This window comes from Peromyscus leucopus, chromosome 14, assembly GCF_004664715.2.
Source record: "Peromyscus leucopus breed LL Stock chromosome 14, UCI_PerLeu_2.1, whole genome shotgun sequence".
Lineage (NCBI taxonomy): Eukaryota > Metazoa > Chordata > Mammalia > Rodentia > Cricetidae > Peromyscus > Peromyscus leucopus.
The window spans coordinates 49,829,935-49,847,390 of NC_051075.1; the positions used below are offsets into that span (position 1 = coordinate 49,829,935).

Here is a 17,456-nt window from a genome sequence, read left to right on the forward strand (position 1 = left end):
AACAGTTAACTTGTTTATTTGCTAGAAGATACTGAGTTTTATGCAAGGCTAAAGTTTGAACCTTAAGAGATTTTGTAGCATTTCCCCCCTCCCTTCTGATGTCCTAATTTAAAAAAAAAGAGGAGGAGGAAGAAGAGATTTTCTTTCCGAGGCCTGGGATTTGATTCCTCAGAGGACTCCTCCAGTTATTTTTAGAATGTTCTTTCTCTTGTAATCTTAAATGATTCAAAAAGGCTGGGAGATGGCTTATTAGGTAAAGGGCTATCTGTGCAAACACAAGAACCTAAGTCAGGTCGTGAGTGCCCATGTAAAAGCTGAAGGAATGCTGTGGTGTGCATATGTACCCTAGTACATATGTGCACCGGATGTGGAGACAGGTGAGTCTGGGGGGTTTCTGGCCAGCTAGTCTAGCCAAGTCAGTGAGCTCCAGGTTAAGTAAGAGATCTGGTCTCAAAAAGCAAGGTGGAGGAAGATACCGAGCATTGGACTCTTATTTTGTGGACATCTTGCCTCTAGGCCTGCATGCTTGGGCAGTGTACCACCCATAGTTACACACACACACACACACACACACACCATGCGTGTACACGCACATGCACACAGTTTACTACAGTTGTCTTTAATTTTCCTTAAGTATGGGTAAATCCTATGTAACTGTGTTAGAAGAATCTACTTAAGCTTTAAAGGTACCCTTTTCTCCTTTTGGCTCCTGTACAACTACCATCTAGGACTTAGTTTCAAATATAGATATTCTGTATAAGAAGCACATTCCTCAGAGGGCTTGCTTAGTCTTATATGACTATAAATTAAAGCATGTCATTTTTGAATGTGTGATCCTGGCTATTGTTAAAGCAGTCATCGTAAACATTCTGAAAATTCCTATAACAATAGGCATTTGTGAAACCCATTACTGAGGATAATAATATGTTGTAAGCATAACTCAGATGTATCATTCAGTGGATGTCCTAGTCTTTCATCTTGGTATGTTTTCAAGGAGGGCCTGGAGAGATGGCTCAGAGAGGTTATGACACATAATACTCTGAGGACCAGGACCAGAGTTAGTCTCTCAGCACCCATGTACTGGCTCCAGGGAATCTGATATGATCTTCTGGCCTCTATGCACATCTACACTCATGTGTACATTCCAACACAAACATGCATATACAAATAATTAGAAGACTATTAAGGAAATAAGTAATCTATATAACTATTTTGTAGATTAAAATATGAGTGTGTAAAATTATTTAATTTTTTTTTTTTTTTTTAGGAAGAAGCCAAAGGGTTTTTTTGTTGTTATTTTATGTGTATGAGTGTTTTGCTTGCATATGTGCCTGGTGTCTGCAGAGGCCAAAAGAGGGCATCAGATTTCCTGGAACTGGAGCTGGAGACATGGTTGTGAGTCACTATGTGGGTTCTGGGAATAAAACCCAGGTCCTCTGGAAGAGTAGCCATTGTTCTTAACTCCTGGACCATCTTTCCAACCCAACCAACAAATTTTTTGACTAAAAATGGACACTGGTAGATTTTTTTTTGTTGTTTAGACTTTTTTGTTTGTTTCTTGTCCTTCTTAGAGACTTAGCTTTTCTGTAAGAGTAATACCTCTCAAGAGTCTTCAGTGGAGCCGGTTGTGGTGGTGCACGCCGGTAGGATTTGCTGAAGGAGGCGGAGGCAGGAGGATCACAAGTTTGAGTCCAGCCTGGGGTACACATTTAAAAAAAAAAAAAAAAAAGAGTCTTCAGTGGAAACTGATTAATCAAGAAAACCATTTCTCTTTTCCTTACTTACTTTTTTAGTCAGTGATCATATGCTGCTTTCCAAGAGTTAGCTCATAAATTATGTCTGGGTTTGATTTTCTGTTTATTTGCAACAGAACAGAGAATGTTTGAAGATTCCATAATGAAGTTGATTCAACCAGTAAAAGTGATTATAATAGTTTGTTGTAAGTAATGGTTTGTAATAAATGGGATATAGTTTATTTCAACTGTAGAATAGAATTTTCAGTAAAGAGTTCACAAGGTAGCTCTTGAATTGAGTTACCAGCTACTAACTGTACCTGTAACCTGGCTTATCCGTGCAGGTGTCTAAGAACTGTGACAGGTGCAATCTGTTCGCCTCTTTGTCCTGTCTTCCCTCACCTGGCGTGTGTGTCTTTCTCTGATGATGATAGTGCATTTTCATTTCATTGAGGTTGTGGTTGTCAGCTGTCAGAACATGCTTTACAGATTATGCCAGTGAAACAGCAGCCTTGATTGTCTACGTCTGCTTTCTGTGGTGATGGGAAAGTTCTGTCCGAGTTGTCTAGCAGTGGTAGGCATTCACTCCATGTTACTACTGGGTGTTCAGGTGTGGCTCAGGAGCCAATAGCTGAATTTTTAGTTTCCATTAATAGAAATTTGAATGGCCACTCCTGGCTGGTTAGTGGCTACTGTAATATCTACAGTCCTAGATGACCATATTCAATCAGCTTCATAGTTTTCATTGGACATGTATGATTTTCACATACAAACAACAGCCTATTCACATTTAAAGGACCTTTTATGTTTGGAAAGAATGTTTCTGTACAAACTTCTTTTTTCTTTGGTTATATGTAATATGAAAATATCCTTCCTCAAAATGAAAAGATTCCCAGAACACTTAGATTACTGGGGAGAGAACGGCTGTTTCATGTTCACCTGTGGAAAGCATTTTACAGTTTGCTGTGGGAACCCAGATTGGTCAGTTAGTATGGTTTTATCAAAATGTGTGTCATTCTACATGGCCATTGTTATGATTTTATCATTGTCTGCTTGGTTTTAGCTTGTTCTGTATTGATCCCAGCTTAAGTGAGTTTCCATGATTGGTTTTTATTTATATCTGCTTCCTAATGTTGAGGAGACAAGGACTGGGCCCTAAAGTTTCTAAATAAAGTTCTGATCAAGCACTTTCCACTTAAGATATATTTATGTTACCTTGAATATTTGACAAACTGGTTCTGCCAACTTGCTGTCAGTTCCAGAATTATGGCCTGAGGTGTTGGGGGGTGCAGCCCAGTACCCTATTCCTCGGTGTCCACAGTGAATAGTCTCAAGTTGGATGATCCAACAGTTTTTTTTTTTACCTTCATGGTGATACAAAGGTGGCACCATTCGGTAGAAACCATACTTTAATTTAATCTTTTCCTTGGTGAGTGATAGGCAATGGACTACTTACTGTTGCCATCTTGGGCGGTGACCATCCACAGGTCACCGCTCCCAGTCAGGAGTGTACCCTGCTGAATTGAATGTGCTGTGTACCAAGTGTACTTCTGACCCCTGGGGCTTTACAGTAACGATGGTTGATCAGACTGGACCCCATCAAAGTCATGGAGCATCTCTGTGTCTGTGCTTCTTTTACTAGTCCCACAAGAAAGGAAACAAGTACTCGTTCCCGTTAGGGAAACTAACAACTTTTTCAAGGCTGACTTAATTAATGGGAGAATGGAAGGGATGTGCCTAAAATAACGAGGCTCTGGGGGGGGGGGGGGGGGGGCATTTATAGTGGCAGTGATCTCAAAAGAGGAATTTGAGGATGAAGAGAAGGTGTTGAGGTCAGGTAATAGATCTAAAGTGTTATTCTCCAAAACACTAACTTGGAGAAAGGGCTTTGTGTATACCCCCTGATGTGACAGAAGACCCAAGTGTTTCTTCTCCCGAGAGGGTGGGAAGTCCCAAGAGAGACAGGCTCAGCTGCTCTTTTCGTCTCTGACCTAGGCTCCTGTTTGACCTGAGTCTGTCTTGATACAGCAGCACAGGCCAGCGAGGAGACAGTGGCTTTTCGCCGGGAACGCAGTACATTTAGGCGCCAGGCAGTACGGCGCCGGCACAATGCAGGGAGTAACCCTACCCCTCCTACCTTGCTCATCGGATCACCCCTAAGGTATGGTACTTTACGATTCCACCAAGTTCAGCATGCATGCGGTGAACCTTCTAACCTGTTCTTTCCGACCCAGGCAAGCTCTTGAAGGCCTTGCTGCTTTTCTTTCTTCCTCTACATCTTCAGCTCTTGGGTTTCTTCTGCATGTGACCATGAGCCGACCGCATTATGCATGCCTTACGTTGCACTGTGGAAACAAAGCTATCAGACTGATTTCGTCCAGTTTTTAAATTGCAAAAGCACGTTAACAATTACAGAAGTGAAAACATAGCTGTTACTGATGATTCTTTTACCGATTCTAATTTAATTATATTAGTGCAATATCTTGACAGTGTTTAACATGAACAACTAAAGGACAAGTGGTGACCGTGTTGAGAAAAAGAAATCTGACCTCACCTTCTGAAGTCAGTTTGATTATTTCATGTCACTAAAGATTGCTTTTATCTTATTTATACTGTGAAATTTGAACCTAGTGAAGGACACAGAACTATAATATTTAAAGTATGGTCAGCTATATACATGTTTACATGTAGAGATATGTTGAATTTCTCAACCTCTATCGTATATTAAAAACATTGTTATTTTTCCAATATTCTCAACTAAGAGAACATCCACTTATGATATTGGGGATAATCTCCTGTTGAGTTTTTAGGAATCTAAAGAGTCCATGTCTTGATTTAGAAATATGAGGATCTTTTCAAAAGACTTGTGCTTTATTTCACAAGGACAAAGTGAACATCCGTGATCCGTGTGTTCACTTCAGCAGTGCGTCCGTCATGCAGTGTGCTCCATCACTGCCTGCAGCACCACTGTGGAAGTAGTTTTCCTGCCTCCTTCCAACTCGAACTTCCCAACTTGACAAGGGAGAGGATTAGCTTCTCTTGAATGCTTGGTAGGTCAGAAGACACAAACCCTCTCCTTTCCCTTTCAATTTGGTTTTCAGAATAGCAAAATTCTATTTTTTAAAAATGCATTTTCTCTTCTCCTGAGATTTAAAACTTGGTTTCTTTTGTTGTTGAATTTTACAGGATATATATCCAGGAGTTTCATCTTAATTTTCTAATTCCTTAAATAATACACAACCTCATGAAGCCTATATTTCTATATAGACAGTATTTAAAATGTAAATGTGGAAATGTGACCAGTTTAAGGATACATTTGCTGTAGAAACGCCCGGAGCCTCCACTTCCGTGTCCTCCTCCTCCCCCGCTGCAGGACTCCTCCCTGTGGAGAACACGGGGCACAGTCTGTGTCCATGTGCAGGGCTGGACAGCAGCCACTCCTGCTCTGCCTTTTCAAGCCTCCTTTTGCCCCTTGAATAATGCTCGCTGTAGACCTTTGCCTTCCTGCTTCCTCCATGGTTTCCTTCCATAAACATTTTTAACCTGTTACAGTCTGAAGGATTTCTTTCATTCTTTGCTGTGAATATGCCGACTGAGTCTCGCTTGGGTACAGGGTAGCTTTCATTCTCTGCCTGGTGGAATATGAGAGTTACCATTCGAACTCAGGCCGGTCACACACTACTTCCTGTTTCTTTCTAGAGTTTTCAATGTAGCACGACTTAGAACATGGTTTGGAATTTACTCCTACAGGGCTTACATTTGACCCTTCTAGTAGTCAGCATACAGGCTTTGTGGAGACTCCAGGGCATTTCCAACACACATGTTGCATGTGTCTAAATAAATGGGCCTTATTGTGGTGAAGAGTTAGAGAAATATCAACTTAGTGAATTACCTCATGCAATTGGAAAAATTCCAGGTCAAGTAAATTGCCATTATTCTTCAGTGTAAGCTACTTAATAATGTTACCTTTAACTCAGTATAGAATAGAATGGCTATTTAAACTTTGGGAAGATATTTTGTCAAACATTAGTAGAACAGATGTGGCAATACCTTGACTACAATTGCTATATAAAAACCAGTAAAATCTGTAATAGTTCCCCTTCTCCATGGGGGGTAGGGCAGGAATGTTCTGAAAGGCTCATTCAGCATCTTGAAACTACCGCTCATACACAGCCCTCTATGTGTAGTGTGTTTTTCCCTGTGTTGACGCATTGTTATGGTACAGTGTAGTCTATAAACTCAGCCCAGCAAGAAGTCAGCAATAACTACTACTAACAAAGTAGAGCGATCATAAAATATATAAAGGCATTAAAAAGTATGACTGTTTATTTCTGAATTTTCCAATTTGATGTTTTCAGATCGATGTTGACTGTAGGTAACTAGGGTCAAAGAAAGCAAAACTTGAGGAAAAGAGACTATGAGATTCTATTGTAAACTTTGGTGAGTAACTTAACTACCCCAAAAGAAATGTGATAAAATATATATAATAAGAATTAGGATTAAGTCAGCAACTTCCTTGCAAGGAGAGTTTGCACGCTTTCTAAAATCTTATTAGAATAAGCTCCTTAAGAATTATTTTAAAAAATTTTCAAATTAAGTTAGCTTTGTAGGTAGGTCCTCGCTAATTCTTCTTAGTGACTAGAGCTAAAATAAAGACAGATATTAAAAATTCTTAATAATGTAAAGAGTTTGATATTTATTATCCTTATGTGTTTTTGAGTCCTTAGTGACTGGAGTAGAAGGAAACCACTTCTACTCCAGTAGAAAACTTCTTTTGATGAAGGACCAAAAGCTTTAGTGTATCTTTACCTTCATTGAAAATAGGAAATTAAAAGATCTGTAATAAAATGAGGTTACAGTCATGGTTGAGAATCTATGATTAGAAATCCAGGGGGTCATTTTGTGTTGAGATGAATTCATCATTTTTGTTAAGTTTTGTATACTCAGGACATTCTTTTCTCTGGAACCTGTATATTCTTTGGAATAATGGAGTCATACTCTTAGAATTTACATTTTAGTTGGGGAGATGATTACCAAGGTAACTTGACAATGTAAAGCAGAATTGCCAGGTACCACCTCTGTGTGTAGAGGAAGGGATGGCCAGGGCCAGCTGTATTTCTGTCAATTAAATTGGGAATGCTAATTTAATGTCATTTAAATTGGGAATGCTTGCTTGCCAGCCCGTAATGACAGACTTAGATTTCCTTTTACTGTATGATAAAGGATTTACTACTTTTTAAAAAGGATAAATTCATGTCATATTCACGCCTGTTAGTCTAAAGCTAGTGCCACCCTTTGAGCTTCTGATTCTCAGCATGGAGCTGGCCTTCCCTTTGCCAAGGAGGGCTTTGAAAGCAGGAATTAAGGGGAATAAGCATTTATTACTGACTTTTGATGTTTAAAAACTCAATGATAATAATAAATTTTGGCTAATTTCCTTCATTTATTTTGGAATTGACTTTTATGCATTACTCAATATTTTGAAAACATTTTGTATATTTGGATAGACATTGTGCATTTGTAGCTTGGTGATTAGAATATCCTCAGATCCATTCACATTAAAATGTGACTAACTGTGATATGATCTTTGCTTATGACTTTAAGTGAAAAAAACTGGTAGAAGAATTTGAGTACACATTTTTTGAGTAAGTTGTAAGCTTGGTCTGAATTTGAAAGTCCATAATATTTGAATTTCCTGAGACTTTTTCTTGTCTTCTTGTGTGAAACCTGTTCATTTTGATGAGATTCATGGATAAGTTTAGATTGCTTCTGATGAAGAGGGACACATCAGCCAGGTGTGGAAGATTAAAAACTGTTTAATTAACATGATCATCTTGTTGTCTTCTTCTCTAAATTTGCAGTGCTGGAGATGAACCCATGGTTTGACACACGTAGGCAAAAGCTCTGCCACTGAGCTCCGTGGCCAGCCTCTCACAGGCCTCTCTTGACTAATAGCTGTAGGAAAACAGTCTAAGAAACTACTAACCAGATGCCTTGCAGCATGGCTGAGCAGCGCCAGTGTGATCAGCAATCAAAGTGTGCAGGCCCGATTTTCTCAGGGTTGATGCATTCCTGGACCCTGCTCAGAGTGCATACTTCTCAGTGCGTCAAATCACACCTGAAGAGTCAATGTGCTGATTTGTAGGCCTTGTGTGATGGGATAAATATTCTATAATACATGCTGTCCAGTATGGCAAGCAGTCATTATTAGCTCCTGACCACTTTGGTTGCTACTAGCTGTGGTGTGTGGTTATTGTAGTTGAAATGTAGTTGGCATGAGTGAAGAACTAAACGTGATTGACTATCCCGGGGGACTGCTGTGTCAGACTGGGGTGTTCCATCGCCATAACCACAGCCAAGCCTTTTACTAAACACCAGAGGGACAGTTGCATTCAAAGGATCAGAGAGAACTTAGCAGAGAATGATATCATTAGAAATGATAGGCCAAACAAGGCCCTCTTGAGTAACATCCTTCTTGTTCTAGTTATTTTAGTGCCAGCCTCTGGAATTGCTCAGAGTACACTTAAATTCATTGAGTGAAACGTGCTGGGACATTGTGTAGAGAATGATGTGTGATAGCTAAAACATTTCAGGAATTTCAGCAGTTTAAATTAAAATAAATATAAATTATTATATCTTCAATAATCATAAAAGAAAATGAGTATATAGAAAATTAGTTTTATAAAAGAAATATAAAATATATTTATATTAACAATGTAAATTTTTTTGAAAATTTATAAAACATTAGAATATCCTTTGAGAAATTAAGGTTTCTCAGTTATTAAGATTTTCTTAAAATAATGGATCCTTATTAATGAGAATACAATATGTACCGGAACAGAATGTTAACAGTTGGTTATGAGACATGGTTTTTGTGTATGTTTATCTATAACTCCTGTAGCCTTGTTTCAGAATATGGGAGTTTTTAGAAATAATACTTTCTATTAATTCTCCTTGCAGTATCCCAGTGACCGTCATGTTTCACTGATTGAGTCACGTGTCTGGTTCCTTTGCAGTAGTTTGTGGTCCTTTTGCTTCCACTGTGTTTTGGTTGCATTTGATAGAGAGTCTTTGGTTTTCACACGTGCAGGAACTTTGTTTCTTTGTGTACCTGAGCCCGAGATCTTAGCACACTAGAGGGAAGAGGGCAGAGTGACGACGGTGACGGGGCCACGTTGCTTGGGCAGCTCCGCTCCCTCCCTTCTTCACGCTAGAACCTTGTTGGTTTGAGCTGGATTGACAGTTAACATCTGTATTAAGTATTTACTGCCCTCCTCCCGATGAATCTGGTAAGGACCAGAACAAGTGTAAACTGGGTAATTGTACAAAGTTGCTTGGCTCTTCCTCTGATTATTTGAAAGTGTCATGTTTTGAAATCAGTGTTCTCTATTGATTTCATTCTAGCTCTTGTTTTCTCTTTTCTTCCCTGTAATGTCTCCCCAATCCGTGTTTTCTCCTAGCCTTCAAGATGGTCAGCAAGGCCAGCAGTCCACAGTCCAGGTCAAAGTCCAGTCCCGCCCCCCATCCCAGGCCGCAGTGCTCAGTGCTAGTGCCTCCTTGCTGGTGAGAAAAGGGAGTGTCCACTTAGAAGCCTCACATGACCATGCGTCTGCTGTAGGCGGCAGCAGTTTGCACGATGAACTTGGTATGCAGGCCTGATATAATCTCGGTGGTTGGAAACTTAACTGGCAGCGAATGGGTAACAGTGATTGCAATTCTTTTCTGAGACAGCTTTATTTTGGAGCTATACATTGGGACACTGTTTTAATGGGTTTGGTTGCCCTGTGTGTAAGAAAATGACTTGCATTTCTTTCTGTATTTCTCTTTACGTTTATTCTACTTTTTATTTATTTATACCTATTACAAATAGGCAGCTAATGTGCTAGTAACTGTTCCTTATAACTGTAATATTCTCTTATAATAATTTGAGCATTTCTATTATTCCCAGGCATCTGTATCATGTGGAAAATATGAATTTTTAAGTGATTTTGAGAAAAGCTTAATTTTTCAGAATGATTTGAGTGTGTTTGCACAGGAATTGTGGACGTGCTCCCTAGTAGGCTTGTTACTACAGTCTTGCTGTGCAGAATCCTGCATTTGCAGTATGTCCATCTTTTGTCATAGGATTTATAATAATACTGAATATAATGTTCTCAGGACAGCATGGCTCTACTCATGACCGATAAGTTTATAAAATATTTCATTATCTGTTAAGATATCTATAAGTATACTCATAAATAATGAAAGTTAATTTTTAGAAGTGCAGCACATTTTAAATCCTCAATAATAGCAAATTTACTCAAATACATGCTTTGTGCATTGACTTATTGTTACACTGCTTTAAAATTTTTGTTTCTTCATGTTGACGTGTATGTGTCCACACACTAGTGTACTCGCCCACCATGTGCACTTAGCTGTAGAAGCCAGAGGAAAACATTGGGTGGTTTACTTTTTGAGGCAGAGTCTCACTGAACTGATGCTGGCTGATTTGACTGTACTGAATGGCCAGTGAATTTGAGGGACCTGTCCGTTCCCTCTCTCCCGCATCTCTGAGGTTATATGTGCAAACCTTGCCTGGCTTTTATCTTGGGCACTGAAAATCCAAAGCCAAGGCCTCAGCTTGTACAGTAAAGCTCTTTACCGACTGAGTCCATGTTCCCAGCCCCTGCACGTGGATTCTTATTTCTCTGTATGATCTGTATTCCCTGTGCTCAGATTCATAGTGGTTTAAATTAATCTAATAAGGAAAATCTTGGTATTAAGTAAGACTCACTTGAAAGCGTTTACTCATTCCAGTCTAACTGGCTCATTATACAGGCTGTCCTCTTACAATGACTTTGCAGCTTATGTGTTAGCTGGAAGAATATATGGTAATAAGGAGGCAAAATTAGTTTTAATAAAACTTGATATGCCGTTTATTCATTGACTCCCTTTCCATGATGTGAAAGTTGGACTGTAGAGAGGTGTCAGTAGAAAGGTCAATGTGAAGGGTCAGGTCTTCAGAAACTACAGAATGGTCATCCGTGCTGGCTCCGGCAACGCAAGTCTGGCAGGCAGTTCTAGATGAGGTGAGAAAGCAGAACAGACTGTAAGTGCAGAAGGGTTTCCTTCCTTCCTTTCCGAGTTGTAATCTGAAAGGGAAGGAGAAAGTCTCAGAGATGTCTGGGATAAAATAAAGTAGAATTCAATTTAGATGCTTTATTGGTTTCAGTTGTCAGTTTTTAGATCTGTAATCTATTACATTAGAATAGTAATACCAATTACATGGAATCCAAGATTCCTGGCAACAAAAGGTTTGTGAATCTGTAAGCATCAAGTCCTGGTCACATCTAATTGCCATTGGCTCTAAGGTAGTGGATTGGCCTGAGTAAAGGACTTCATTTTGAACTGTTTGAGAGTTTTAGACTAATAGACCAAGCACCAAATAAAAACCACCTCTCGACAGTTTTTCCCAGTAAGAATCCATTGGTAGAAGAGAGCCCAAATGGGGCTGGTGAGATGGCTCGGCTGCTAAAGATGCCTCCTGCCACCGCAGCTGGCAACCCTGGACCCACATGGTGGGAGAAGAGGACTGACTCTTCCAAGATACCCCCCATACACACCCACTCACACGATAAAGCTAACTAGGATGCTCCCTAAAAGTATGAACTAGTTACAAAGGCTGGCTTTTCAGATTTAATTAGTTCTAGTGAAACGTTTTCCCATAGGATTTTTACATGCAAAAATATATACATATGTACAATATACTCATAAAATACATGCATATATACATAAATATACACACACCATATATTCATACAAATCTATTTAGCATGCATAATTGTCGATAATTTTAGAAACTGAAGTATAAGCAATATAATTTAAAGGAGCAACTTGGAATATTGGCTTTCTTATAGAATTAATTTCTGTGCAAGGTTAGTAAAAATGTTTTGAAGAGTTCAAATGACGTAATGCTAGATCAATTTTGAACATAACATCACTTTAAAGGCTTATTTTATTTTTAAGTATGCACGTGTGTGTGGATCTGTGTGTGTAGGTGCCTACATGTTAGTGCAGGTATGCATTGAGGCCTTGGGGGTTGGATCTCTCAAGTTCACCTCTTCTCAGCTAAGTAACCTTGGACAGGTTGTTTCCTCTCCCTAGGCATCAATTTCCTCATTTTTCAATAATGCCAGTTCCCAGGTTTAGTGCAAGGATTATGTGTATTAAATGTGCCAGCGCCTAGCATTGGCAAGTTAGTTAGGTAAATGACCATTGTCAGTACTGGTTAATAAAATACCACTGGCTCATAATTCAATTAATTAGTTATGTAAGCTCATTGTTGGCCTTTAAGATGTCTCCTGATGCTTCCTATTGTAATAAACACTTTGCTGATGGCTCTGTACATGAGCTTGTGTGTGCAGCAGTGATTAATTCTTCAGGTATAATTCTGGGGTAGAGTTATCAGTCAAAGACAGTGAACATCCCTGGAGCTTTGTATCCTGCTATTAGTTACTCTGTGGAGCTCAAACCTTGTTTATATTTTATCTGCCAGGTTGGGGGCTTTTGTTTTGTTTTTAATCCTCACAAGAAACTCTTCCAACCTTTATTTCCTAGATAATGCTCAGAAGTTTGTCAGTGTTATGATAGAAAAGCTACAGAATAGTACTTTAAACAGTTTTAAGTACCTGAATTGCTCCAGGAATTTTACAAAGTTCTAAGGACTGTCCCTTACTATGTTGTGAAGAAGCCATTAATATGAAGACCCTAATGTTAAACATTCTTGCGATCATAGACTAAAGTTGACTAGTGCCTGTATTAGGTAGATTGTAAGTTGGATTCTTGAGAGGAACCCCCCAAATCAGTGCCTAAAATGAAGATGTTTCTGTTTTTTCTCGGGTGTCATGGGAACCATTCCCTGCAGATGACCTGGCTCTTCTGTTTTCCACTTTATCTTCCCTGCCTGGGCAAAGGACTGCTGTGGTTGTTGAAATTTCACAGCAACAGGGGAAGAGGGAAAATCCAAGTCAGAGACACCTTAGCCTGGATGTTTCATATAGCCACTTGGAAAATAACGTATCTTTCATTTTCTTCTGCCTCCCCATCAGTGGCCTAACTATGGTCACTGTATAAGCCTGAGCTTCAGGAGAGTAGCTGCTTGGTTGGGGCACGGTTCTGTTGCCAAAAGAATAGAGGGGATGGATCCTGGAGCTCATTCATCAGCCTTTGGCATGGGAAGACGACAAGGATTTTGTACCAGTAAAAGGAAGATCACCAACCTGCTAGAAAAGAAAAGTGATTAAATGGGCATGGAGGTCAGGGAGATGGGGACCAGGAAAGTGTGGGGATGCCTGAGAGATGTGGCCAGGAAAGGGTAGGGGACAATAGTAGGTCAAAACCAAGTGTGCATGAAAATGCAAACAAAAATAAATTTTAAAAAGAAACATATGTAGTCATAGACCCAAATCTCAACCTTGCTCATGATTCTTGGAAATTAAAAACAAACTTTAGAATCCTTTTCAACTGTTGAAACTGTAGTGGTGTCCCTGGCAAAGAGCCTGGAGAAACGGGGGCCTAAACAATGGGTCATTGTGTAGGGCAGGTTAAAATCACAGACCAAATGTGTTTGCATCCCCAGATTTTATGAACTGATAATAATTTTGAAAACCTGTAAAAAGAACTTTTAAGTGCCCATTACTAGAGAACCACTTAAAGGTGATGGTTTGTATAACCTAAGTCATAAATCATAAGTTGATAAAATAGAGACTGGTGTGATAACTCAGCCATTATGAGCACTGTCTATTCTTTGAGAGGACTCAGGTTCAATTCCCAGCACCCACATGGTGGTTTACAACCATCCATAACTCCAGTTCCAGGGGATCCAATGCCTCTCCTGGCCTCGGAGGGCATGAGACATACATGTATATATGCACACATGTGAGCAAAACATCCACACACAAATTTTTTTAAAGAGTTGATAATATTCAGAACGTAGTAAATCTGTATTAGTGGGTATGGGTGTATACTTAAGCATGTAGAGGCTTAAGATCAACATAGGCTTCTGCCATTTTCCACTGTATTTTTTTTAAACAGAAACAACATTTTATTACACAGAAACATCATTATCTGAAAATTAGTCAGAGATTCTGCTTAATAGTTTCAATTTTTTGTTTGTTTGTTTGTTTGTTTGTTGAGATAGGGTTTCTGTTTGTTTGTTTGTTGAGATAGGGTTTCTTTGTATAACAGCTCTGGCTGTCCTGGAACTCGCTTTGTAGATCAGGCTGGCCTCCAACTCATGAAGATCCTCCTGCCTCTGCCTCCTGAGTGCTGGGATTAAAGGCATGTACCACCCCCATCCAGATCAATTTTCTGTTTTTAAGACAGACACAGTCCAGGTTGACCTCAAACCTACTTCATCACCAAGGAAACCCCAAATTGCTGATCTTCCTGCCTCCATTTTCCAAGTGCTGGGATTATAGCTGTTCACAAGCACTCCTACTTATATGATGAGGGTCCAACCCAGGGCCTCGTGTAAGGCAAACACTATACCAACTGCACTGTGTCTTCACATTAACAATAACAAAACACAGGCAATCGTATTATACACTGAAACAGATATGACATAAGCAAAAACAAACAACATGTTCATTTTTCATCTCCATGCAGTTTCTTTTCACTGACTTTTTCTAGATCATCAAAAGTGAATGGTTTGTCATATCCCATTAGATGGTTATAGTCTTCAGGGTTGGGAAAGAGCATTGGATTAACTAACAGGGATTTTGTTTTAGCATAAAAGCTGGTAAATAGATGTGAGCTCTCTGGAATCTTCACATCATTTTGTTGGAACACCGTGCTTGTTTCTGAAAGCACGGCATTGTAAGTAATGGCTTTGTAAGTGTCGGTTGTGGCTTCATGGTACAACCGAATGACATAGCCTTTTGTAAGGAAGTGGAGCAACGTGGGAGTGATCACTGCGAAGATTCCCATGATCCCATAACATAAGATTTGCAAAGGCAGACTTTCAAATGTCAAATTACTTTGTGAAAGATATGGTAAAAATGCAAGGCTGAGCACACTTGTAGAATAAGAGAAACATTTCACATCAAATACTGTGCGGGCCAGGTTCCCAGTATAAATCAGTCTTCCATCTTCTGGTTTATCAAACTGTGTATGTAAGCAGCGGACACATTGCTTCCAACATACAGGTATCTGTTCCCAGTCGGTGTAGGGTGGGCTTATGATTCTGGTGATCTGGGTCAGTGGCTGGGCGGCCCCTTCTTTTGTGTTCTCAGGTCTTGTTTTGCTCAGCAACACTTACAAGTTGTTGGGTTTTTCAGGATTGGCAGCTGGGCCCTGGGTTGGCCTCGGGCAGAATGTGACTTTACTTCTTAAATGGGGCCCAGGAAAGCCAGGCAGTGGAGGTGCATGGAAACTCAAGGGAGTGAGCAGGAAAGGTGTAGATTTTCTTTCTTTCCTTTTTTGAGAGAGCCACCATGTAGACCAGGGTGGCCTCCATCTCAGACATCTACCTGCCTCTCCCATGAACTGAGAATAAAGGCATGTGCCACCACACCCAGCCAAAAGTACATTTCTCCTAAGTGGGGGAGCTCCAACAAAGGAATAGTGCCTCTTTGTCCAGTCCAGTGGCCTTTTATGTGTCTTTTAAGAGGGAATCCTGTTATTTTTCCTTCCACTGTATTTTTAAGACCGGTTTTCTCACACTGAACCTGGAGGTCATGGTCTCAGCTAGACTAGCTGGCCAGAGAGTGCCTCCTTGCACCCCCAGCCACCTGTCTTTACCTTTCCCCCTTTCCCGGGATCACAGGTATGTACCACCATGGCCCGGTTTTACATGAGTGCTGAGGATTTGAAGTCAGGTCCCCCTGCTTTTTCAGCAAGCAGTTTATCTGCGGAACTATCTCCCCAGGCAGAAATCTATACTATTGACAGTGAAAAGCTGATTGGGGAGGGGGCAGTTTCAGAACAATATATGAAGCGAATGATCCATTTTTCTTGGGGCAAAGTGTCTGTGGAATTTGTTTTGAAGAACACTGAAGGTACTCTCGGTACTGAGTATCTCAGGGGAGTTGGGAACGTTCCCCACTTTATGGACTCCGAATCCTCTGACGTGAAATAGGGAACAGCAAATCCCCTCTGCCATTCTCCATTGTCTGGGTAGTAGGAGTTTCACCAAGTATATACTTTGACACACCAGTCCACCCAGAGTCACCTGGATATTCTTCTTCCCTTTTGAACCTTATTTCCCTCCCTCAGTTTTATGGATGTATCGTGTAGACACAGTAAACTTCACTCATGTAACATACCGTCAACTCGGCAAGTTCCATCAGTTGGTGTTCCTGTAAATATGCCACAGGCGAGAGTTAGAGTTCTTCTGTCCCCTTGGAAGTCCCTGTGTGCGCCGGTACAGCTCCTCCCTCCTCTGCTCTGGGAAAGCACTACTCCCCTCCCCGCCCCCTTTTATAAAATGTCTTATTTCACTGTTGCTAATTGAAAGGTTACAAATGGGCGTCCAGTATGAGCACAAAACTTTGTAGTGCTGTTGAGATGGTTTTGAGGAACTGTGAAGCTGGAGACGAGGCACCCGGCATTTACAGGATTGTAAACATTAAAGGCCCTGAATGAAATGTGACATTAGGGAGTGTGAAATGTAAAATAATGCTGTATATCCAATGTGTAAGATTAATGCTTGATTTCTGACATTTTCCTAAAACCTGGTTTTTGCAGTTAACCTTGCAGCTTTAAAACAATGCATTATTTCATGACCTTTCAAAGGAGAATAACTTAGCACACTGTCAGACAGCCAGAGTAGTTCTGCACTAAGTTGTTATAAGAATGCATACAGCGCACATTTGGCGTCTCCCAGCTGTGTGCGGCAGTGTGCCAGGGGCTGTGGAGGCAGGAGTAGAGCACGGGCCGTCCTCCTCAAGCCAACACTTCCTAACTGGCCCCTCCTCACTTGTTCTCTGTAGCTTTGTAAGAGAAGAGTCAGTAAAAGTATGTTCACCCTTACTTTGTTTGATCTCTGAAAAAGCAATTAGCGTAAGACTAATCAAGCTTTAGAAAAAGCTGAGGCGGGCCTGTTGGTGGACACAGTTAGTCTCAGCTACTTAGGAGACTAATGCGGGAAGGTCCTTGAGCCCTAGAATTTGAGGGAAAAAACGGCTCAGTTTCTACATCAGTTTAAAGGACAGTGCCACTCCCCTATAATACAGCAGAAACTGAGGGCTGGGTCTAGGTGTGTGACACCTTCGGCTCTTCATGAGCCATTGTTTCCTGTTGTCTTCTGGTAGTTTCCTGCTCGATAGAAGCACCACACTGAATCCTCAGACATTGTTCTGCTTTCTGTCACCGAGCTCTTCCCTCTCCTGGAAAAAGACACAAGGGATCGTGGGTAGCCTATTGTGTTGAGTTTCCATGAAGCATCTTTTCATCATGTTGTTGTATTAGTTTGTTTCTTACAATCAGTGGTACTTCACTATGGAGCATATTATATATGGTTTATCTGCTTACCTGTTATAGGGCACTTGTGTAATTTCTAGTTTAGGGATATTATAAACAAAATGTTTAAGCCAGGCGGTGGTGGCGCATGCCTTTAATTCCAGCACTCAGGAGGCAGAGCCAGGCGGATCTCTGTGAGTTCAAGGCCAGCCTGGGCTACCAAGTGAGTTCTAGGAAAGGCGCAAAGCTACACAGAGAAGCCCTGTCTCGAAAAACAAAAAACAA

General features: G+C 40.5%; 2 protein-coding genes across 6 annotated transcripts in view; one reads left to right on the forward strand and one right to left on the reverse strand.

Annotated features, from left to right (window-relative positions):
* Window positions 1-17,456, forward strand: part of Pcnx1 (pecanex 1) — a 149,390-nt gene that overhangs the window by 65,559 nt on the left and 66,375 nt on the right. For 2 of the 5 annotated variants that reach the window (XM_028877416.2, XM_028877426.2), the window contains exons 7-8: window positions 3,762-3,894; window positions 9,194-9,378. The exons of 2 other annotated variants lie outside the window; for them this stretch is intronic. In XM_028877416.2, coding sequence (XP_028733249.1) covers window positions 3,762-3,894; window positions 9,194-9,378 — 318 coding nt within the window. The remainder of the gene's footprint in view (window positions 1-3,761; window positions 3,895-9,193; window positions 9,379-17,456) is intronic. One more of the 5 variants, XM_028877422.2, reaches the window with a different exon arrangement.
* On the reverse strand, window positions 14,068-15,551 carry LOC114698777 (transmembrane protein 70, mitochondrial-like). Its single transcript, XM_028877611.2, has 2 exons — window positions 15,513-15,551; window positions 14,068-14,921 (listed from the first exon to the last, which is right to left on the reverse strand). The coding sequence occupies exons 1-2, from the start codon at window positions 15,549-15,551 to the stop codon at window positions 14,358-14,360; spliced, it is 603 nt and encodes a 200-aa protein (XP_028733444.1). The 3' UTR covers window positions 14,068-14,357.

What these genes read in the sequence shown, in the direction of transcription:
- LOC114698777 (XM_028877611.2), bottom strand. Translation starts at nt 15,551, where the DNA reads ATGGTGGTACATACCTGTGATCCCGGGAAAGGGGGAAAG. An exon ending in ATCCCGGGAAAGGGGGAAAG is followed by an intron (nt 14,922 to 15,512) that starts GTAAAGACAGGT and finishes GACTGGGAACAG; the next exon opens with ATACCTGTATGTTGGAAGCA.